The sequence below is a fragment of the Dreissena polymorpha genome, chromosome 4 (genome assembly GCF_020536995.1).
Source record: "Dreissena polymorpha isolate Duluth1 chromosome 4, UMN_Dpol_1.0, whole genome shotgun sequence".
Taxonomy (NCBI): domain Eukaryota; kingdom Metazoa; phylum Mollusca; class Bivalvia; order Myida; family Dreissenidae; genus Dreissena; species Dreissena polymorpha.
In genome coordinates this window covers 21,521,413-21,539,944 of record NC_068358.1, presented here as the reverse complement: position 1 = coordinate 21,539,944, position 18,532 = coordinate 21,521,413, and the positions used below count along the sequence as shown (strand labels likewise).

Here is an 18,532-nt window from a genome sequence, read left to right as displayed (position 1 = left end):
AATAGAAATACAAGTGCAACAACAACAACTAAAACAACAACAACAAAAACATAAACAGTATTTATTTTAATCAAATTAAGATGTTAGTATTATTTAGTTTTGTTATTGTGGTCAGTCACCGTCCGTCTTTATGTATTGAATAACTACCTCTTTTATAAATTGTGTTTTTTTTTCTGAACAAAATAACCAATTAGTTCCATAAAAAAATGATAAAATTTTATCGATAAATCTTTCCAACAAAACATAACCTTTTTCAAGTAATGGTAATTGCTTTTCTACATCTACATCGGTTACGTTGACCAGTCAAACTTGACAATTGCTCAACGGGTGGTGGCGCTTAATACAAAAGTAAAAAGATGGATAGAAAGATAGATTATATAAAAAAATACATGAGGTGATACAAATTAAGTACAATATAATTGTATATATTCAGAGTATATAATGGTAGAAGAGATAATACCAATAAAGAACACAATACTATATATTTAAATTAGGAATAATAAGAATAGATGCATAGTAAAAGGAAAGAAAAAGAGAGAGAATCCCAGCTGGTCATACAACTGGCTGGGAGTGAAGCCCCTTGTTAAAAATGCAGCATCGCTAGCTCCCTCTTGAAGGATACCAAAGGGGGGCCCTCAGCTACTGTGGCTGATAGTCTGTTCCACACTGGGATGGTTCTGGGGAAGAAACTGAACTGAAGACATCTGATGTTGTTGAGTAATGTTTTTATGTTTCTGTGATCCTTCAAACAAGTAATATAATTACCCCCAGTCATTTATAAGTTTAACAATGCCCTAAAGCATACATGCCAGACGTTTCGATCTCGGCGGGACAGTCCAGCTTTTGGGCTCTTTGTCTCGGCATCCCAATATGAGACGATTTGTCCCGACATTCGTTAAAAACAATATAAGGTCTATAAGTTCCCAATAAAATTCGCTTTTCGAGTCCTTTCTGGCTAAAACTTATCATTGCTAATCCCTTTATTGCCCCCAATTAACAACCCACTTCTACTTCTCGAGTGCACCAGTGTTGTTTTTGACACTGTATCAGCGATTTATCGGCAACTAATTGATTTAATCAGCATTCACACCATGGTGTTTTTATGATAGGGGTCGCTAATTGCTATCGAAAGATGTATTGTACAGAAATGAACGCCACCTGCGTTTGTATTTCATGGCCCAATCAAGTCCAATGATACTTTTATCCTGTGTATTATACAACCTAAGGTTATAAATCCTGTCAAAACACTTATTTTGTACATCAAACAAATTGAATGATGACCAATATACATTGATGTTTCTCACAAATTACCTTTCGTTTTCGACTTATTTTCAGGAAATAGTTTGTACATATTGCATCAATCTAAATTAAGAGTCAATTTACGATTGGTTGAATAAGAACAGTGCTCGATGCACTCACATCGTGTCACGCGATTTACATATGTTCAAGGGGATATCCCTGTACCAATTGGATGACAAATCGAGGCATAAAGGGATACCCCTCATTTTAATTTATGGAGTGTGTTTACTTCCGGAAAATGGAGAACATCTGTGTTCACGAAATTCTGAACACACATTTATCGTCAAGATTGGGTTTTTGTTAGTAATAAACTGACTGTTGACTTGAGTATATAGAAATGGTGGAATGATTGATCGTTTTAGGTGTCCCGCTTTTTGGTAAAATGTCCCGACAATTTTTTATGGAAAGTCCCGATTTGGACCTGAAAAATTCTGGCATGTATGCCTAAAGACTCAAATTGTAAAGACTGTGCGCTATTCTCTGTAGCCTGTATAGCAGATGATCTAAATCTCCCCATGAATACATCTGAGATTTTCAGTTTGTTAGTGAAATAATTTTGAAAACATGTGTTTGATTTGTTAGATTATAGGAAAATGTCTATTCTTGGACATGACAACATGAACTTTATTTAAATGTTGAATATTTTGGCAATTTGCGCACTAGATTCATCTTCCCATAGAAATATGTTGCCTTTAATCTGTGGTTCTTGTGGAAATAAATAAATAATCATTAGTGTCTAAATGCCATGTTTATCAGGGCTTTTTTTCCTTCTTTGTGATTGGCCGTGGACGGACATTTCACAATTTTGACACGGCCAATTCACAAACCTGACATGGCCGTGAATATTTACAAAAATGGCCATTTTAAATCGTGAAAAACAAACTTTTCGTGCTCAAAACTGTCAAAAACGGCCATTTCGGAACAGAAATATAAGTTTCATAACCTCGTTTTTAATTCCGAATTCGCGAGTAATTGTCGACTCGCTTTACCGATGTTTGCTTGTTTTAATCGATTTTAAAGTGTTGTGTAACCGGTAAAACCGGCGTTAATAGTAAAAGCTCTGCCAAGCAACGCCATTATAAAAAAATGGCGATGCGGAACGCTCGTTACTACATGAAGAAAATGAAAAAAATGCAAAATTATCCCGATTTATTGAAATTAGGATAACAGTGAAGAAACAAAAGCTTTCTACAGAACGGTAAGTCTTGAAACATGCACATTGATAACATTATAAGGAAAGTTATTTGATAAAAGTGAAAGCATCTGCCGCAGCTTATGTATTGATGGAAGTTAGTCAAAACGGTCCCAAGTCAAAACGTCCCCTAGTATTGATGACCGAGACTTCTTATTCGTATCTGTTTACGATTGTAAATCTTGGTAATAATGTGGTCCCTTCATCTATGTTTTTTTATAATTTAAATGCATATTCATGACGCATATTCATGATTCAAAATTTGTATGTAGTCTATTTATGCTTTGTGAAAAAATTTGAAACATAAAATAACTCGTTTACATTTCTTACAAAAGTACTGTTGTTCAATGAATACCTAATGTTTCAGATCAAATCACAACCTCCCAGGGAGATCATCCTGCACTAGCAAGGGTCAGGCTCACAGAACATGAAAATAATCATATAGAAGGAATTTTCCTCTTCAGATATTGAGAGAATTATTGACATATTTAAGAGTAAAAAGAACAGAGTTCTAAAGCTGTAAAGTCCAGAACATGTCTGAGTTATGTGCCCTTGAAATGTTCTTTGTTTATAAATGTTATTTCTGTGGTAAAGAAGTGTTGGGACCAGGTATTTTAGTTGCATTTGGTACATGAATGTTTTGCAAATCGGATATATGTATATGTGTTGTTATTGTATCAAATACAGTATTCATAGAAGGAAAATATGTCTTTATTGCATTATTTAAGGAAATTTTGATAATATTCAAGTGTTTAACATGCTTTAACTATACTAATGCATTGAACTTTGAATTTCACAATTTTAAGAAGTTCGCGACTCGTTTTTTCACATATTTAAGAAGTTCACGACTCAATTTTTCACAATTTTGAAAAGTTTGCGACTCAATTTTTCACAATTTTGACAAGTTCGCGACTCATTTTTTTCACAAAGTGAGGGGCCAGGGCCACTTCACAAAGTCAGGAAAAAAAGCCCTGTTTATATATCAGATAAATTACTGAATAGAAAATCATATTTTAGTTTACTTTGTTTCAGAATTTCTTTTTGACAATGAAATCAATAAATATTAACTAAAGTCACAACAACAAATACACCACTGTCTGTCCTTATTTATCATCACATCGGGTATTTCCACAGTAAATAGGACAGCACTATTCAAACATGTATTAACAATGATCTGACATACCGTTAATGCAACAATCTATTTAGTTTATATCAGTTTAAATAATGTAATTTAATACACAAATGAATAATTATCACAGTTATTGTCGAATACTGTCCATAATGGTTCTTTTAGAATCAATTTAATTGAGAATATTCCTTGAGTCTGACTGCGTAAATAATCGAAGTAAATGTGCGCAACCTAAAGAGTTTAGTCAATATTGATTACATTTTCCAAGAATCCACAAGCAGACAAACACTCTAAACCTAAAAAGTGTCACTGTGAAGAAGTTGAAAGAGAAATTTTGTGTCAAGATAGATTTTGAGTAGATTTGGGCTTAAAATGATGTCTTCCATACTTTTTAAAAATGTATTTTATTAATAATGCTAGCAAGGCAGATTTTACAAGTAGGTCGCACATATGTGCTATTAGGCAAAAGCCAGAGGGCATTAATGCAATACCGCGAGAATAGAGGACCTGAGAGAATACCGGGTTAGAGTATTTAATGTTAAATGTTTCTTATTGGTCTGGCCCTTCTGATTGATTGATACTTTGGCATGTTTAAAAAAATAAAAGTAAGAAAATTTTGTTTGTGTTGTTCTGATGTTTACAAAGATGTAAGAAATTAAGAACTTTTAACACATTTTTAGCTCGACTATTATATATGAAATATATAAAGTGGAGCTATCCTACTCAACCCGGTGTCGGCGTTTTCGTTTTTGTGCAAATGTTAAAGTTTTCGTACTACCCCAAATTTGTTCAATGTCCCGTGACATATTGCTTTCATATTTTGCATACTTGTTTACCATCATGACCCCAACCTATAAACAAGAGCAGACAACTGTATCAAGCATTTTGACAGAATTATTGCCCCTTTTATACTTAGAATATGCATATTATTGATAAATTTATGTTAAAGTTTGCGTACTACCCCAAATATTTCCTGTTTCCCTTGACATATTGCTTTCATATTTTGCATACTTGTTTACCAACATGACTCCAACCTATAAACAAGAGCAGACAACCGTATAATTGAACATTTTGCTTAAATTGCCATAACTTCTTTATTTATGATCAGTTTTTATTAATACTTTGACAAAACAACACTTACCTGAATACCACAATAGATTCCACCCAAACAAAACTCCACGCCCCAACCCAGAATCCCTGCCGCCCCCCCCCCCCATTTTTTTTTTTTTTTTTTTTTTTTTTAAAGATCATCTTATAAATGAAGACACAACCCATTATACCCTCAAAAAAAAAAATATATTATATGGAGTGTGATTTATAATAATCTTCATACCATATTAGAGTAAACATGACCTACTTTCTACTGAACATGACCTACTTTCTACTGAACATGACCTACTTTCAAATGAACATAACCTACTTTTAACTAAACACCAGTGCTGAAATCATGCAAATGATCATTCAAATGATTTATTATAAATGCAAATTAATTAGGTTTTGAGCATTCTAGAAGCCACATTAATCGTCTTCATAAACTTTGGTCAGAACTTTAGTCCCAATTACATGTATATCTCAGCTTAATTGGAACTGGATCATGTTGAGTCAAAAATGAAGGTCAAAAGGTCAAACTAGAGAAAACTTGTGAACATTTAAAGTCATATATATTGCCAAAGCTTTAACTAACTACCGGTATGTCCGACCATTTGCTCCATTGATATTGGTCAATTAACATATTGTATTTCAAAACAGGGTCATCTGGTATTCATTTCTAGTTCGCTGGTTCAAACACTCTTAGGCTCTAGATTTTTTTACTAATCATCATGAAACTTGCTTAGAATATTTTCTCATATTGTATCATCATCAGAATTTAAAGGATATTTTTGTATACAACAAAAGCTGATAAAGCTTTAAACAGTTTTGTTCCTTTGGTTGTCAGGTGAGCTACAGTCAGCCTTTGGTTTTTTGTGTGATTTGTGTGTGTGTAGTTTGTTCTCTCCTGTTATAGTTTTTTATATGAGCAATGGCAAACTGAAATAGGTCCCTTTTAACACACTAAAACATATGTAAGCCAGTATATCTATCTGTATATGGCAGTACAATTAACATTCCATTTGTGTTTCAGATGTGGGGCTCACGTGCCTCAGTTAACTCTCTTCTAGAGAGCCGCCGTCCACTGCGCCACATAGCACTGACCACGACAGGACTTGACCATGAGATGACCCTGCTGCAGGACAACCCTGACCACCGGGTAGAATTTGAAATAAAGGTACCTTTAAGCGAGAGGCTGTCTCTTAAGCCATTATCTGATGGCATTCTTGCAAGCTGGCTAGGAGCTACCATTTCTGTTGAAACCAAAAACCTTAAATGAAATTATAGTGAAGAGGGTAGCTTCTGACCAGACTGCGCTTATGCATATGGCATAAGACCCATTTTTGTATGATGTGGATCATTTAACTTTAGTTTGTTTAGTGTTGTTGCTTTACACTTTGGTGCTAACCCATCATTGTTTCCAACAAACATTATGCAATATTGTCTTGTATTTTTCTCTACAAACATGCTTTGATGTCAATCCAACTTTGATTTGATCACCAAAATGTCTTCAGTGCTTGGTATAAACAATGGTAACATTCAAGTGCATTGCAGTGGTACATCCATCATGATGTCTCTTTGAATTACTTTTCTTGATTTATAAGGATATTATATGGTAGATATGCTAAAAGTGTTTTATGTTGAGCTTGTTTCAATACATGTAGCTCTTCATAAGATGTTACAGTTTATGTTTATTTTTTTCAGGGGGTGGGGGGGATCTGCCACTGTGTTGAGAAGACTATTACATTAAAATCAAATGTCAAAGCTATCCGGATATAAAGTCACAAATGTATACATTTATCCATCTGACATACCAATAGGTTGGGGAATTCGCCTACTCTGTTGGCAGTCATGGTTGGGTAGTGAATATGGTGTACGCCCAGTGATCATGAGGGCCCAGCTTCCAATCCCAATGTGGTTGCTTTCTCAAGATAACATCAAGATATTATGTTTCTTAAAACAACAAGTTCTGGTTTTACGAGGAAAAGAGGCGAGGAAGTGTCTCCATGAGCATTCTTAATTTAGTGTAATCAAGCTAAAAAAAATAATAAAAAAATAAACTATCAAGGCAGTTGAGGATTCAAGTCTTCTACCATTTAAGTTCTGATATGACTGGCTTCCTTCTCAGCTAATTAAAGAAAAAAGTTCCCTTTTCTACTAAAGGCCAAGCATAATGTAAAGCAACTTCAGTAATGTCCTTTGAGCCGGAGCAGGTACCTTTCATTGTAAGGGTCCACACTTCTTTAACCTCTGTGCCTTTCTTTCTTGTTCTTCTTCTCTTTCCTTGCTTTTAATTGAGTCTGGACGCAAGGATAAAACAGTTGGCTTTCTGTGGAGCTCCCAAATGTTCATACAGCTTCTTCAGCAGGTTTATAGGTTCCACCCATACATTTTCTGTCGGTGGTGGGTGGTCCCTGGATTCCTTTAGAATGTGTTCAATATTTTTTTCTTGCCCCACAGGGGTACTTTGGAGAAGATATCAAGCGATCTCTTTTGCATGTATTGGTTTAGTGAAGTGTGCCCTGTTTGCAGCGAGATGATCTCCTGTTCTAGTCTGGTCAGTTGATGGGAGATGTCATGTGGCTGTTAAGTTGTGAACATGCACTTGATGATGGTGTTCATTTCATCTAGACAGACTCAGTTCTGCTTTTTTCTTCGTCCATGTCTTTCAGTTCCTGAGGGAACTGCGCTTAGTTCATGTTCATAAAGTGTCACCCCAGAGTATCCTGTGCATTCGGCACAGGCTTATCAGGATAGACATTTCCCCTTTAATTGAATTTTTGTTTTAAAAAGTCTCTTCTCACCGAAAATGCAGTCCATCAGGAAAGTGTCGTCCCTAGTAAGCCTGTGCAGACTGCACATGCGTATTTTACCCACAGCATTTAGCCCAATTTTCGCAGAACGAGGCTAATATTTTCAGTACCTGGGCGATATCCCAGGAGTGCCGGGGCACACAGACACAACCAACAGAACAGAGGTCTTAAAGATTATAGACAGGGGAAAGGTCAGTTTAATAAAGACAGAGAATAAGACAGAAAGATATATGAACAGAGCATAGGTCACAACAATAAATACACCAACAAATGGTTAGTACAATAAATATACTGAGTAAATATCAGTGCTTAAGATAAAACGAGATAAGGTTAGATTGATAAAATATAGCAAGAAAAAAAGATATTACAATAAATATGCAGGGAAAAGGGTAGTAGGTATAGTCAGAGATGAGTTCAGAGATAAATGTACAAGGAAAAGGTCAGTCAATAAATAAACAGACAAAAGGTTAGTGAATAAATAGGCAAAGAAAAGGGCGATACATTGGCAGAGAAAAGGTCAGTTGATAAAATAATCATAGAAAAAGTGGATAATAGGACACTGAAAAGGTAAGGCAATAAGTATGGATAAGGTCACTTTATAAATATACAGTAAAAAGGTCAGTGTATCAAGAAAAGTCAGTTACCACAGAGGAAAGGTAGGTATAAAACATAAACAGTATGAAGGTTAGTATGTTAAATGTACTGAGGAACATAATTTATATAAATATGCCAAAGAAAGGACATTATGATATAAAAAATATACCGAAGAAACGTCATTATAATAAATTAAAAGAAAAGTTCTCATTAGATTTTAAGAAATGCCTGTTGCTCTGGGAAGTATATTCCTTTTTGATCGAACCAGAAATTTTGACCACACTGAAAAGTGCTGTAATCCATAAGATTCATTCTTGTATGCATCAGTCTTTGCCATACCTTTGAAGAAGGCTTGTCTATTACTTTTTTTACTTTAAAACTCAAGCTGACAGCTCTGCAGTTAGATTTTGTTATCTTCATATGCTTTTTGAAAGTGCTACTCAAAAGTCTCAATTATGATATTTAACACCAATGTAGCATTTCATAATTATAATGCATTTATTGCCATGGTCATATGTAATTGGTTATAACCAGTAATTGAAATCTTGAATTGATATAAATGCCATGATATTCAAAAACAAAATTCTTTAATGATACATACATGTAACTGACCTAGTTTGTTGCTTTAGACCTGAATTGTTGTGTTGTAGAAGCAGGGACTTGTACCTCTACAGTTGAGCACAGATCAGGACGCTGTGCTGCACCTAGGTACAGAGTCCATCAAGATCACCAGGCGCGATGGTGCAGAGGTAGGTCACATCATATATAATATATTTCAAAATGATCTATCAAACTTTTTAAAATGCCTCCCTCTATTTATTATGCCCCCCTTCGAAGAAGAGGGGGTGTATTGTTTTGCACATGTCTGTCGGTAGGTCCGTCCGTCGGTCTGTCCACCAGATGGTTTCCGGATGATAACTCAAGAATGCTTAAGCCTAGGATCATGAAACTTCAAAGGTACATTGATCATGAATGGCAGATGACCCCTATTGATTTTCAGGTCACTAGGTGAAAGGTCAAGGTCACAGTGACTCGAAATAGTAAAATGGTTTCCGGATGATAACTCAAGAATGCTTACAACTAGGATCATGAAACTTCATAGGTACATTGATCATGACTTGCAGATGACCCCTATTGCTTTTTCAGGTCACTTGGTCAAAGGTCAAGGTCATAGTGACTCGAAATAGTAAAATCGTTTTCGGATGATAACTCAAGAATGCTTACAACTAGGATCATGAAACTTCATAGGAACATTGATCATGACTGACAGATGACCCCTTTTGATTTTCAGGTCACTAGGTCAAAGGTCAAGGTCACAGTGACTCAAAACAGTAAAATGGTTTCCGGATGATTACTCAAGAATGCTTTCACCTAGTATCATGAAACTTCATAGGTACATAGATCATGACTGGCAGATGACCCCTATTGATTTTCAGGTCACTCGGTCAAAGGTTAAGGTCACAGTGACTCGAAACAGTAAAATGGTTTCCGGATGATATTTTAAGAATGCTTACACCTAGGATCATGAAACTTCATAGTGGTACATTGATCATGACTGGCAGATGACCCCTATTGATTTTCAGGTCACTGGGTCAAAGGTCAAGGTCACAGTGACTCAAAACAGTAAAATGGTTTCCTGATGATAACTCAAGAATAATTAGGCCTAGGATCACGAAACTTCATAGGTACATTGATCATAACTTGCAGATGACCCATATTGATTTTCAGGTCACTAGGTCAAAGGTCAAGGTCACAGTGACAAAAAATGTATTAACACAATGGCTGCCACTACAACTGACAGCCAATATGGGGGGCATGCATGTTTTATTTTTATAATACTTAAAAAAAACTTTGCAATCTGATGTCTTCATCTTGTATTTAGCGCAAAAATAAAAGCATTGATAAAGTTTTATATGCAGATACATGTATGCATTACATATGAGCAAACAAATGGTCTCATATTTAACATTTACATGAAAAACATGATTTCAGTGTCAGTCTTGGAAAATGGTGTTTTATGAATGCGCATAAAGTGTCTTCTAAGATTAGCTTGTGCAGTCTGCTCTTACCAAATAGGGACAATTCTTTCTGCTTTATTGGTTGTTTTTGTTAAAATGAAAAAAGTCTTTGTGAATATTCAGTTAAGGTGGAAAGTGTTGTCCCTGATAAGCCTGTGTGCCACGCACATGCATTATACCCCATTATCCCAGAGTGAGCTCATTTCAATGTTGCCTCTCTAGGATGAGCTACAACACTACAAGCTGCATGACATTGCTCAGGTGTGCTATGTGGACGAGGATGGGCAGCATATACTGGCAGTCACACATGGTACGGGAATGGTTGTAAATGTTTGTTAACCCTTTCCTGTTCATATATACGCATATACTGGCAGTCACACATGGTACGGGAATGGTTGTAAATGTTTGTTAACCCTTTCCTGTTCATATATACGCATATACTGGCAGTCACACACAGTAGGGGAATGGTTGTAAATGTTTGTTAACCCTTTCCTGTTCAGATATAGGCATATACTGGCAGTCACACACAGTAGGGGAATGGTTGTAAATGTTTGTTAACCCTTTCCTGTTCAGATATAGGCATATACTGGCAGTCACACACTGTAGGAGTATGGTTGTAAATGTTTGTTAACCCTTTCCTGTTCAGATATAGGCATATACTGGCAGTCACACACAGTAGGGGAATGGTTGTAAATGTTTGTTAACCCTTTCCTGTTCAGATATAGGCATATACTGGCAGTCACACACAGTAGGGGAATGGTTGTAAATGTTTGTTAACCCTTTCCTTTTCAGATATAGGCATATACTGGCAGTCACACACAGTAGGGGAATGGTTTGTAAATGTTTGTTAACCCTTTCCTGTTCAGATATAGGCATATACTGGCAGTCACACACAGTAGGGGAATGGTTGTAAATGTTTGTTAACCCTTTCCTTTTCAGATATAGGCATATACTGGCAGTCACACACAGTAGGGGAATGGTTGTAAATGTTTGTTAACCCTTTCCTGTTCAGATATAGGCATATACTGGCAGTCACACACAGTAGGGGAATGGTTGTAAATGTTTGTTAACCCTTTCCTGTTCAGATATAGGCATATACTGGCAGTCACACACAGTAGGGGAATGGTTGTAAATGTTTGTTAACCCTTTCCTGTTCAGATATATTTACCCGTTTGTAGTCCCTTAGAAAATCAAATGAAATTTCAGACTTTTCTTTCTAGATTTAATTTTTAAAGGCTTCATTCCAACCCTAAGATACTGATAAACAGCATCAAACTTGAACAGATTGCAAGTCACTTGCAGGCTGTTCTGATTTTATGCTGGTTGCATAATATCCATTTTCACTTTGCTTTATTAGTGTGAAAGAGCTAACAAAACCATTTCTTTCATTCATTAGGAGAGTCAGAAACAGATGTGAATGCTATGTTAAAAATAAGTTCAAATGTATACTGCTGCCAAAAACATTGTATTTCTCAGTTAATGGTTTATGTCATATGCGTGATAAGATATAATAATCGTTTATATAAAAGTCAGTAGGTTGTGCCAATCCTGGTTTGTCATGATCAATTAGTTGTGTCATATATTTTATGTCATGATTACTCTTAGGTTCAATCAAAGACTGTGGTTCAGTGCCAATAATGCTATGTTTTAAGCAGACTGTCACAGATAAATGTGTATGGAATCATTAAAGTAGGTAATTAGCTGATTTTATTTCAAACAACATTATTTCATGGAAAGGTTTGTAAGTGTTGACAAAACCTGATAATGTTTCTATGTGAGGTCTTATGGTCTCATGTGAGTGCCTTGGCCCTTTTTGTTTTGTGATAATCTAGCTTTCTTCTTTATATTCATTTTGAGAATACTAACAAACTTTCTTTCACAGTGCATGCCTCAAAAATGTAATACTAGTATTTGGCAGACACAACCATGGTTGAGGGTGAAATTGTTCTACTTGGCAGACATAGCAAACGTCAAGAGTGAAAATGTTCCACTTTGCAGACATAGCAATGGTCAAGAGTGACACTGTTTTACTTGAAAGACACAGCAGTTGTTGAGGATGACATTTTTCTACTTGGCAGATATAGCAATTATGAGGGTTAAACTGTGCTTTTTGGCAGATATAGCAATGATTGAAGGTGAAACTGTTACACTTTGTAGACATAGCAATGGTTGAGGGTGAAATTGTTCTATTTGGCAGCAAAGCAATGGTTTGGATGAAATTGTTCAAATTGGCAGTCACAGCCATGGTTGAGGGTGAAACTACTGTATAACCAGCTGTTAAAGGTTGTTTCATTTATTAATGGATCAAGCATTTTAGCAAAGGGGGTAATAATTTTACAACCAAGATGGTTTACACCCTTTATTACTTTTATTTATCTTCACTTTACAGCCATGTCTGCAAGAAAATGATAAGCGTTTATTTCGTATTATTATTCACTCTTTATCTCGACTTTACTCCCAACGAATTTGCTTAGTGGGAGCTGAATTTTTTTGAGCCATTTATATATTTTGCAGCAAGTAAAAACGAGATATAGAGCGAATATTTATATTATATATAAACACTGATCACATTCTTGCTGATATTGCTGTAATGAAAGTAATAAAGCGTATAAAATGGTGAAAAATACCTCTCTTGGCATGTACATCCCCATCTTGTTTGTGACATGATTACCCCCTCTAAGTTGCCAATGGTATTTAGTTTACCCCATGTGAAAAAATATTTCACTGAATAGTGTACACTGATGTTGCTATAATTTTGATATTGTCATGTTACTTGATGTGTGATGTTAAGTTCATTTTAATAAATATTTTTTGTAGAAATTCCACAAATTGCATCAAATGTTTAAAAAGGTGAACACTGTGCTGTGAATGTTAGATCATCCATGGTATTTATCTAGCTAATTACAGATATAATTATGCTTTATCTATGTGACCAATTTGTTTTTAGTGAAAAAAGTATCGATATTGAATTGCAATTTTTACAGTTTTGATTTGTTTAAATGAATTTGATGACTCTTTAACAATATATAGTGCGCAAACTTTTGTTACAATTATTAAGGTAACGAGTAAATTTATGTTTGGTTATAAGCATTATGATATGTAAGTTAGCTGGTTTTCAGAATACCGAGGGAAACATACGTGTATGTGGGAGATTTTTAGCATATAAACATAAAGTGAAATAAAATGATTTGCTGTGGATTTAAATAGAATAAGATTCTTTCAGGCACCCCAGAAATTGTCAACATGACAGTGCTTCTCTGTGATAGTCAGGTATGTTATAAGTGATCATCTGGAAATCTCACATATTACTTGAATTATCATCTTTTAATATAGTATGGATGCAACTCTGCGCTTGTAAAACTTGAAATATAATATTGTAATTTATTGTTGATGTGACTGCTGGTATAATATTATTATCAACCATGCGTCATTAACTGACCAATGAGAGATTTTGTTTAATAAGAGAAGCAAACTCGCTTTTAGTGATCAAAATGTGCACAAGTTCCTAAGCACTGCACTGGTCAATTTTAAAGAAGTCTTGCTTAGATTATTTAAATTTAAAGCCTTGTAACAGTTTTGCCATCTTAAGTAATCATATAATGATATAGTACTTGTGCTGACTTGATGGACCTGCTGATTTCAAAGACTAAAGACTTGCAGTATTTATATGAGCCTTGTTCTGGGAAAACTGGGCTGAATGCATGTGTGTAAAGTGTTGTCTCAGATTAGCCTGTGCAGTCAGCAAGGCTAATAAGGGAAGACAACTTCTGCTTTTATGGAAGTTTTCGTTTTTTAAAACATCTATTTTTTTAATAAAAATTATGAGCTATTGTCATCACCTTGGCGTCGGCGTACGGTTAAGTTTTGCGTTTAGGTCAACTTTTCTCATAAAGTATCAATGCTATTGCATTCAAACTTGGTACACTTACTTACTATCATGAGGGGACTGGGCAGGCAAAGTTAGATAACTCTGGCTTGCATTTTGACAGAATTATGTGCCCTTTTTATACTTAGAAAATTGAAAAAAATTAATTAAGTTTTGTGTTTAGGTCCATTTTATTCCTTTAGTATCAAAGCTATTGCTTTCATACTTGCAACACTTACTAACTATCGTAAGGGGACTGTGCAGGCAAAGTTATGTAGCTCTGACTTGCATTTTGACGGAATTATGGGCACGTTATACTTGAAAATTTGGTTAAGTTTTGTGTTTTGGTCCACTTTACCCCTAAAGTATCATAGATATTGCTTTCATACTTGGAACACTCGCAAGCTATCATAAGGGGACAGTAAAGGACAAGTTGCATAACTCTGGTTGTCATTTTTATGGAATAATGGCCCTTTTTTTAATTAGTAACTTTGAATATAAGGTTGCATTTTGTGTTTAGATCCACTTGACTTCTAAAGTATCAAGGTTATTGCTTTTAAACTTCAAATACTTTCATGCTATCGTGAGGGTACTGTACTTGGCAAGTTGAATTTTACCTTGACCTTTGAATGACCTTGACTCACAAGGTCAAATTATTAAATTTTGCTAAAATTGCCATAACTTCTTTATTTATGATTAGATTCGATTGATACTTTGACAAAACAACTCTTACCTGACATACCACAATAGACTCCACCCAAACCATCCCCCATGGATGGCCATCCCATTTTTTAATTAAAGATCATCTAATAAATGATCACCATACCCTCACACTATACCCCTCCACCCACCACCCCAAAAAAATAATTTTTATGCCCCTGGTAAGGTGGCATATAGCAGATGAACTGTCCGTCAGTATGTCAGTCAGTCTGTCTGAAAAAACTTTAACATTGGCCATAACTTTTTCAATATTGAAGATAGCAACTTGATATTTGGCATGCATGTGTATCTCATGGAGCTGCACATTTTGAGTGGTGAAAGGTCAAGGTCAAGGTCATCCTTCAAGGTCAAATGTAAAATTTATGGTTTCTGTCTGTCTGAAAACTTTAACATTGGCAATAACTTTTCATTATTGAAGATAGCAACTTGATATTTGGCATGCATGTGTTTCTCATGGAGCTGCACATTTTAGTGGTGAAAGGTCAAGGTCAAGGTCATCCTTCAAGGTCAAATGTAAAATTTATGGTTTCTGTCTGTCCGAAAACTTTAACATTGGCAATAACTTTTTCAATATTGAAGATAGCAACTTGATATTTGGCATGCATGTGTATCTCATGGAGCTGAACATTTTGAGTGGTGAAAGGTGAAGGTCAAGGTCATCCTTCAAGGTCAAATGTCAAATTTATGGTGTCTGTCTGTCCGAAAACTTTAACATTGACCATAACTTTTTCAATATTGAAGATAGCAACTTGATATTTGGCATGCAGGTGTATCTCATCGCGCTGAACATTTTGAGTGGTGAAAGGTGAAGGTCAAGGTCATCCTTCAAGGTCAAATGTCAAATATATGGCGTCTGTCCGTCCGAAAACTTTAACATTGGCCATAACTTTTTTAATATTAAAGGTAGCAACTTGATATTTGGCATGCAGGTGTATCTCATGAAGCTGCACATTTTGAGTGGTGGAAGTTCAATGTCAATGTCATCCTTCAAGGTAAAAAAAAAATTAAAGAAAAATTTAAAGCGGCGTTCTCATGAAGCTGCACATTTTGAGTGGTGGAAGTTCAAGGTCAAGGTCATCCTTTAAGGTCAAGTTCATCCTTAAAGGTCAAAGGTCACAATAAAATAAAATCAAAGCGGCGTTTTCATCAAGCTGCACATTTTAAGTGGTGGAAGTTCAAGGTCAAGGTCATTCTTCAAGGTCAAGGTCATCCTTCAAGATCAAAGGTAAAAAAAAATAAAATCAAAGCGGCATAATCATGAAGCTGTACATTTTGAGTGGTGGAAGTTCAAGGTCAAGGTCATCCTTCAAGGTTAAAGGTAAAAAAAAATATAAAAAAACTCAAAGCAGCGTTATCATGAAGCTGCACATTCTGAGTGTTGGAAGTTCAAGATCAAGGTCATCCTTCAAGGTAAAAAAAATAAAAATAAAAAGTCTCAAAGTGACGTTCTCATGAAGCTGCACATTTTGAGTGGTGGAAGTTCAAGGTCAAGGTCATCCTTCAAGGTCAAGGTCATCCTTCAATGTCAAAGGTCATTTTTTAATTTTTTTTAAGCGACGTTCTCATGAAGCTGCACATTTTGAGTAGTTGAAGTTCAAGGTCAAGGTCATTCTTCAAGGTCAAGGTCATCCTTCAAGGTCAAAGGTCAAAAAATAATTTCAAAGCAGCGTTATCATGAAGCTTCACATTTTGAGTGGTGGAAGTTCAAGGTCAAGGTCATCCTTCAAGGTCAAGGTCATCCTTCAAGGTCAAAGGTCAACATTTTTTTTATTTCAAAGCGGTGTTCTCATAAAGCTGCTCATTTTGAGTGGTGGAAGTTCAAGGGTAAGGTCATCCTTGAAGGTCAAAGGTAAAAAAAATAAATAAAAGCAGCGTAAAAGGGGGCATTGTGTTTCTGACAAACACATCTCTTGTTTTTTTTCAAACATGGTTAAAAAACACAAATATTTCTTTTTATTATTTTATTTTTGAAATACTGTCCAACCATCCCACCCAAGAATCCCCCCCCCATTTTTTTTTTGCATTTTTTTGCATTTTTGGAAGATAATGTAATAAATGACCACACCCCACACTATACATCCCTCTCCACTCCACCCCTCCCTCCTTTGTGATTGAAATTGAGATAGGTCCCTACACCTTTAAAAAGAAAAATAGATGAGCGGTCTGCACCCGCAAGGTGGTGCTCTTGTTATGAAGTCTGTCCTAAGGAAAAATCCAGTTAAGGCAGGAAATGTCTTTCCTAATTAATCTGCACAGGCTAATATGGGGCACTTTATGCACATGCATTAAACCCCCTTTTCCCAGAACAATGCTCATGTAATCTACATTTTGTAACCAGGAGCAAGCAGAGGGTGTCCACTGTCTGTGGGGCTACTGCTTCCAGCTGGTCTATGAGGACGCAATGATCAAACTCATAGAGGATACCATTGACGGAACTATTGAAGCATTTGACCCCAAGACTTCCACTCCTGGCACAGGTAATATGAAAACTTCTTGTCCTTCAGGTTAATAGAACCATAAACAAGTCAGTTGACTGTACCAGTGACTCAGAGAATTCTTCCCCTTTCTAGTATAAAAACAAGTTTACTAAGCTTTCTGGGTAAACTGGTCTGAAGGCATTTGGGTGTTGTCTCTGATTAGCCAGTGAAGTACGCAGGCTAATAAGCCACAACATTTTCAACCTAAACTGGATTTTTGCTGAGATAAATATCATTAAAGCAGAAAGTGTCATCCCTGCACAGGCCTATATTGAACAACACTTTATACACATGCATTAAGCCCTGTTTTCCAGTGCTAGGCTCATTTACTGCACTATTGACTCACATGATCTAAACACTTTTTCCTCTGGCATGGGATACAAAAAGATTTTTGCTACACCATGAGCACCTTAGTTTGTATGTATTTATGTTATGTGTAGAAAGATTACTATAGCATCTGTGGCTGCACAGTTTTTCTTGTTCAGATAGAGCACCTTAAGTTCTGCTGAATTATATTTCCATTGAAGTCATAAACAGTGTTTACTGTGTATGTCACGGTTAAAAAAAGATCATAAAATAACCATGATTAACTCATGGGTTACTGTGATAGCGATTACAATATCTTATAAAGGGTATGTGGTGAAATTATATTTGAGGTCATTAAACACCTTAATATAATTGTTTCTGTTTCATTTTTTAGGATCAACGAAAAGCATGTACATGTAAGTTATTAAATTTCACTTTTTATCTTGACAATCAAACAATTAGTCTTAGTTATTCTACTCACTAAAATGTTGGCGTCCTCTTAATGCTCTGGTCAAGGTCAACTTGCTACATCTCAGTATCACTGGTCCTATAAAAGGTGTTCAATCAAAACTTAAGACATGTGTTCAGGGTCATTGTTTGAGGTCAAAAGCAAAGTTCCATAACTCTGACCTGGAATGTAATAAAATTATGCCCCATTTTTATGCCCCCAAATCGAATGATCAGGGGCATATTAACTGTTTCTTCAAAAGGTAATCTATTGAAACTTCTCACATGAGTTTGGGTCATTGTGTGGAGGTCATTAACAAAAATCCATACCTCTGACCCTCAATTTAGCTGAATTATGCCCTCTGTTGTACTTAAAACATTCTTGTTAACATTTCAATGCCACTAATCTATATCTCTCGTTTTACTGCAGACGTGAAAATAAAATGATACATACATGTATGACATTGTGTATCGGTTCTTCATGAATATTCACTGACCATGTCAGACCTATAACCTCGAAAGGCCTTAAACCATGATTATGCCTTCTTTTGTACTTAGAAAAGTCTGATAAGGTTTGCATGCA

The 18,532-nt window shown here is 35.6% G+C and overlaps 1 protein-coding gene across 3 annotated transcripts in view; it reads left to right on the top strand.

Annotated features, from left to right (window-relative positions):
* The first annotated feature begins 2 nt into the window (after positions 1–2).
* Positions 3–18,532, top strand: part of LOC127877880 (cerebral cavernous malformations protein 2 homolog) — a 33,719-nt gene continuing 15,189 nt past the window's right edge. For 2 of the 3 annotated variants that reach the window (XM_052424196.1, XM_052424194.1), the window contains exons 1-8: positions 3–82; positions 5,743–5,886; positions 7,630–7,713; positions 8,767–8,865; positions 10,357–10,444; positions 13,358–13,404; positions 17,058–17,196; positions 17,897–17,918. In XM_052424196.1, coding sequence (XP_052280156.1) covers positions 5,743–5,886; positions 7,630–7,713; positions 8,767–8,865; positions 10,357–10,444; positions 13,358–13,404; positions 17,058–17,196; positions 17,897–17,918 — 623 coding nt within the window. In that variant the 5' untranslated portion in view covers positions 3–82. The remainder of the gene's footprint in view (positions 83–5,742; positions 5,887–7,629; positions 7,714–8,766; positions 8,866–10,356; positions 10,445–13,357; positions 13,405–17,057; positions 17,197–17,896; positions 17,919–18,532) is intronic. The other variant, XM_052424195.1, reaches the window with a different exon arrangement.